Genomic DNA, 6000 nt, shown 5'->3' with positions numbered 1-6000 from the left:
ACAGCCCAGTGGTTCCCTCTTTCACAACCTATCAGAAAGGTTATGACTTAAAAGGGCAGTCAGTCTGGTAAGGCTGCTATCTCTGCAGGACTTAAGGAGAAAGGGCTTTGAATGGAAGGATGGTAGGAAGTGGAGGCATCTGTGGGTAGGAGTGAGTAAAAAGGAGCTCCTTCAAGGGGGAGAGTAAATAGCGGAAGCAGCAAGATTTTCAAAGTGATAAAACTCAGGGAAAGGGAACTGGCTGGCCTTCTGTAGGAGAGATTTCTTTTCATATATGAGGAAAGCACAGATTAATGAAGGTATTTGGAAAGGTACACTGGGAGATATTATTTCTGAGAAGTAAATCTCTGTAAAAGGAAACAAGGATGACACAAAATGTTTGGGAAGAGCCACATAGATTTGAAATAGCCTTATAGAGAATCATAATAAAAAGACCCTTCCTCGAACCTCTCATTTTTCTATTACATATTATTGTTATCTTAAAGAATGATACTGTATATTCACATAATAATGGGTCTCAAATTCAACCCCAAATTATGTGATTTAAAAAAAAATTAGTTGCCAGTATTTTAAAATTTAACAGCTTTTATTTTAAAAAATAATCCTATTTAAGAGCTCCTTCTTGAAAGATTGTATGATGCTATAATACTGGGCATACCTTGAGGAGTATAGCCAAGTGCTGGGAACTTTTTTTGGATGGGGAAGGTATTCCATAGCTCATTTTGCTGAGTTCTGTTACCTTCTTAACCTGGTAGTCATTTGAGTTTAACATCCCTAATAAAGTAACTGTCTCTTGAGTATCAAGAAATAGAGTGATTTTCAGAAAGAGATGTAAGCCATCCTGGGAACCCCAACCCAACCTATAGACTGAGAGTTTCAGAGGAAGTGAAGTGCCTTTTAAAAATCACTTGTAATTGACTGAATCCCTCTGGTAAGTGTTCCTGTTACCTTCTAGGACCATCCAGATCCCCCCTCATAAACTCATCTGGCAAGGTAAAAACCACTGTCACTCAGGGGTCTCCTTTGGTATCCACCAAAGACCAAATCATCCTGAGATGAATGGCCTGCTTAGATTTATTTATCTACTGTACTTCATTGAATTCAAGTTTCTGACCTAGAGTTGAATGCGGCATTGACTATGAAATACAAATCCAACCAAGTACCTTACTTCTTTTATTTGTAATAATAGTTAACATAGGAGTATCAGTTGGTGCTCATTCTATTTTCAAGGAATAATTCTTAAATGTGACTCATTAATAATTTACAATCCATTTCCATCTAACGGTCCACTGAAAATCAATACTCTGAGAATCATTAAAGATGCTGTATGATCAAAAGAAAAAAGTCAATTAGGAAGAGCTCTAGACATCCTCTTGAAAATGTTTAACTAGTAAAATCACTTCACTCAAATGTGATTAAGAGCTGCTAATTTAGGACGAAGATAAAACTATTAAAGAGTCTGCACCAGGATAACAACTCCGAAGAAATGGCTTCTAGATAATTAGAAGAAGATTTTCCTAACATCTAGCTATCTTGGTCTCTTTCATGCAATTTCTGGCATATGGACTTCAATTTTGGGGTTATGTTATTTCTAATGAAATTAATTCATTCCTAGGAGGAAGCTCATAGGGTTTGGTTTGCTTGTGTAGTTTCTCTTCTCTTCTCTTCATAATTTCTCTGAAGTGATTTTTGTCCTTTAACTCTTTGTCTTTACGTTCTTGGGCCTCACATATTGAATCTTCTTTCTGTCGAATCTTTAGCTCTTTCTGCCACTGTCACAGAGAGAAAGTGTCATTTACATATGATTTTCCATGAAAAAAATTACTAAATATATTAATTTATCTTTTCAAAATGCAGATTCCATATCCAATTATCTTCTCAGTTTTTCTCACAGATATTCTTGAGGAATTTAAACCCAAAAATAACCGGAAAAATATACAAGCCCTCTATTAGAAATTATGTAAGTCTTACTCCCTCCCCCACAAAACAAAAGAAACCATATTTGCTCTTAATAATAATAAACCATTAAAAAGAAGAGACAATAGGGTTTACATTTTTATATTACAAAGGAATTTCACTTCTTAATCAATATTGGTATTTACACGATAGCATGGAATCATAAAATGAAAAATCAAGCCAAAGCAAAACAAAAAGAAAAAACAAATTAAGGTGAAAGGCAAAACTGTGATTACATATGGGGTAGAAAATGAAACTGATGAGCAGACAAATGCTGATTCTGCAACAGACAAATACAAAGACTTCTAAGGGATTCATCTCCATGGAATATGTTAATTGTTGACAATAACAGCATTATGTGGAGGCAAAAGTTGTAGGATTCAGTAGTTGGAAATAAGGACTGCAAACCAGCCAAACATCATCATCATGAGGACCCTACTTCCCTTCTACTATCTTTAATGAAGGAAGTGGTGAAAGAGGTGGTAATCTGTCTTCAAGCTGGGTAAAAAATTTCAGGACAAAATGACCCTTAGCATGAAATGTTGGAAATTGCAAAAGATACTTCTACCCTTGCTTATTTCTTATTTTGTTACCCTCAGCCCATCCATACTCACAGACAACCAGACTATGCTTAGTGACCTATCAATTAACTTACAAATTACTATATACCAGTGCTAGATTATAACTATTATTTGGGTTCTACAGATACTAATAAGCAGGACTAAGCCACAGAATTTACAACAAATCTCAGTCTTCCAAAGGCAGTAACTTTTTTAAAAACATACTCAGAGTAAATATTAAACAAAAAGTTTAATAAAACCATATTCACTTTTCTTATTCCCAGTTAAATTTTAAATACAAAGTTACCTTGATAACTATGTAGCCATCTGTGACATAATTTTTGTCATATAACTGAATAATATTACTGTTTGACAAAACTACTGATCTTACATTGTAGCGTAAAAGTGTGGTTGGTGTAATAATGACAGTATCTATAAACAAAAACAACTAAACTGTCTTATATGAGAGATTTCAGTGTACTTCATGACCTTGATCTTTACATTGTGGAAAATCAACAGAGGGCTAATTCTTAAGAATTTAAACACATTCTATATGCTATTTAGTCCATACTATATTATAAGTAAAACAGAAAATACTTTTTCTCCTATTGCAACTCTACTCCTAAAAAGAAGCAGTTATAAAATGATTTCCTAAGAAATCATCAACTAAATATAGCCCAGTGAATTAAAGTGTCATAAGTGAATAATCTTCTATGGTCATATCAAGAATAAAGTGATTAAAGCCCATCTTATATTTCAAGGGTAAAGAATGGTCATCAAAAATTGAGTCAAAAGATTTTTGTTCTGTTACAAAAACTACACTGCTTAAAAGACATCAGTTTTCAATATCAGATCTTTGTCCCAAGAAATCAGTACTAATTCAGGAAACAGGATGGAGCTAGTATTTCACAAATGACAGAAAGCCAAATTTGCTGTAACCCAATAAAGGCAGTACAGTATATAGATAGCACAGTAAGATATAATTAAGTTTGACAAAGCCCAATCATGGCCTTATTTTTAAGTTCCACGTGTTAATGTCTCAGTCTCAGAACTACATTTTCTAATTCAAAGTGCCTTTAAAGAATAAAGCTTTTGTTGCTAATTTAAGGAATTCAGTCTTACATGATGGTCAGTGATTCTTGCCAACTCTTCATCAGCCCTGGTGAAGAAATCCGGGTAAGAAAACAGGGGAAGTTCTGATACAAAAGGATGTTCCCTTCAAAAGAGCACAAGAAGAAATCCAGTATTAAGTATAGATACTCCTTCTCCAAGAAATGTATGGATTTGGAAGTCATTTCATACTAAGCATTTTGATTCTACCTTGTTAACATTAAGTACTTCAGTTATTCTGTTCTTCGTAGAGAATTATATATAGCTTTTAGTTTCTGCAAGCCATTTAGGGATACCTAAACTGACATTTCGAAGGGTAGGGAATACATACATATAGTATGAGAACTAGAAAATAATGAAAAAAGTAATTTTCTTCTAGGAGGTATAAATACTACAGCTGGTCAATAACAGGAGATGTTAGGATATGAAGGGTTAAAGGAAGCCTGAAATAATTTGACTCAATGGAGAGATGAAAATAACCATAGTCACACACAACTTTGTGACCATGGAAGTTCTGGTGAAAGTCTAAGCCTAAGAATTTGACCTAAGATATACTAAAAAAAAAAGGTTTGGTTTCAGTTCTTCCGCAAGGCCTTTTTAGTGCTAAGTGTGAAACTACAGCAGGCAGTTTAGCAGCAGTTCAATAGAAGTGTTGGCAGTGCAAATCTAGGCCCTAAAGTAGTGGAGATTTACTGCTAACTGTCCACTTAATAGGTGTATTATGTTAAAGTTATTATGAAGAAATGATTGTGAGTCTAGAAATATGTAAAGCAACAAAATGTTGGTAGAAAGTGTGGTTTTAAAGAAAAGTAAGTAGGTGTAAAGGAAAAGCTCTTGGGCAACAGGCTAAGAAGAGACATAGCATGAAAATTTCCCATATTCAAAAGTCTGATTACTTTTTAAGATGGCAGTGTTGAACATGTATTTTTTTTTGCAATTTGCTGCCTATACCATTTTTAGCAAACTTTATATTTTTGACATCCTATGCTTCCCACATATCACTAGGTCCTCTTGAATTATACTTCTCAAATCTTATCATTTATCTTCATCTCTACCATCATTTCTCTACTCTAAGCCATCATCTTTCACCTGGACCAATACCTCCTTTTAAGAATCCCTAACATCCATTATGCCTCACCCTTTTAGTTCTTGTCTGTATACAGTAGCCAGAGGTTTTGTTGTTGTTGTTGTTTTTCAGAATACAAATGGTATCATGTCAATCCCCTACTTTGAACTGTTCACTAACTCTCAATTAACTTTAGAATTAAGATCCCACTTGTTGTTAAAGAAGCCTGAAGTAAACTGTGCCATTGGTAAAGTGACTTTGCTTGTTTTCTCCAGACTCACTCCTCTCTCTTCTTGGCCTAGGTTTGTGGATCCCTAGCAATGGGCTTTTTTATAGTTGCTGCAGTGTACCTTGCTTCACCCTACTCTTGTTCGTTTGCATGTGCTGTCATCCTTTCTTCAGTGCCCATATCCCCCAACCTTTTCTGCCACAGGTCTGGCTAATATCCTTCTGCTCTCTGTTCAAGCCACTGCCGTAGTTCTCAATCTACCATGGGCCTTTCCTTCATCACACTTACCTCAGTTGTAATTTTATATTCCTATGTGCATCTGTGGGAGTTTAGTTTTTCTCACTTGAGTATGAGCTACGTGCATGTGAGAACTTTGATTTGTTTGGTTATCATTGGTCTCCCCAGTGCCCAGCACAGTGCTACTAAACACTCAATGAATGTTTGTATGTTTGCTGAATTATTGGAAGAATAAGTCTGATATGATTTCATCCCCTTTACACCCCAGACAATCAGCAGGAGTCTACCAGACAGCACTTTCTTGTCAGTGGAACAGTGCCCAGGACAGGAGGATGGCAGTCTCAGGAGACAAGTCACAGAATGAAGCTAAAATCAGGAGTTCAAAAGGAAAACAACTCAAGTGGTAGGTAACAGGGAGCATATATGAACTCCTCTCCCAACTCCTGAGATTCGGAAGCTTGGGGCAGAAGAGCAATGGGCTTTCCACTGCATGTACAATAGGGACCTGTGCCATTATATTAGAACACTGAAGGAAAATACAATTCTAGAATGTTGGGAAATTGGGGGACAACTGGGAGCTGATACTTGGGTTAAATATACTCATTTAATGAAATTTTGGGTACTTCTAACATTCAAAGAATTGTGCTAAATGCTATAAAAAATACCCAAGGGGTGCCTGGGGCCTCGGTTAAGCAGCTGCCTTCAGCTCAGGTCATGATCACAGGGTCCTGGGATGAAGCCCTGCATCAGGTTCCCTTCTCAGTGTGAAGTCTGCTTCTCCCTCTTCTCCTCCTGCCTGTGCATTCTTTCTCTCTCTCTCTCACTCTCACTCTATCTCAAAA

At 36.1% G+C, this 6000-nt stretch overlaps 1 protein-coding gene across 1 annotated transcript in view; it reads right to left on the bottom strand.

The window, feature by feature from the left end:
• Positions 1 to 1580: 1580 nt before the first annotated feature.
• TMEM232 (transmembrane protein 232) overlaps positions 1581 to 6000 on the bottom strand; it is a 278358-nt gene continuing 273938 nt past the window's right edge. Inside the window, exons 13-14 of the mRNA XM_046001143.1 lie at positions 3639 to 3732; positions 1581 to 1772 (exon numbers count right to left, since the gene is read on the bottom strand). Of these exons, the coding sequence (XP_045857099.1) occupies positions 1581 to 1772; positions 3639 to 3732 (286 nt within the window). The remainder of the gene's footprint in view (positions 1773 to 3638; positions 3733 to 6000) is intronic.

This window comes from Meles meles, chromosome 3 (assembly GCF_922984935.1).
Source record: "Meles meles chromosome 3, mMelMel3.1 paternal haplotype, whole genome shotgun sequence".
In the NCBI taxonomy this organism is placed as follows: Eukaryota; Metazoa; Chordata; class Mammalia; order Carnivora; family Mustelidae; genus Meles; species Meles meles.
This window is presented reverse-complemented; position numbering and strand designations above follow the sequence as displayed.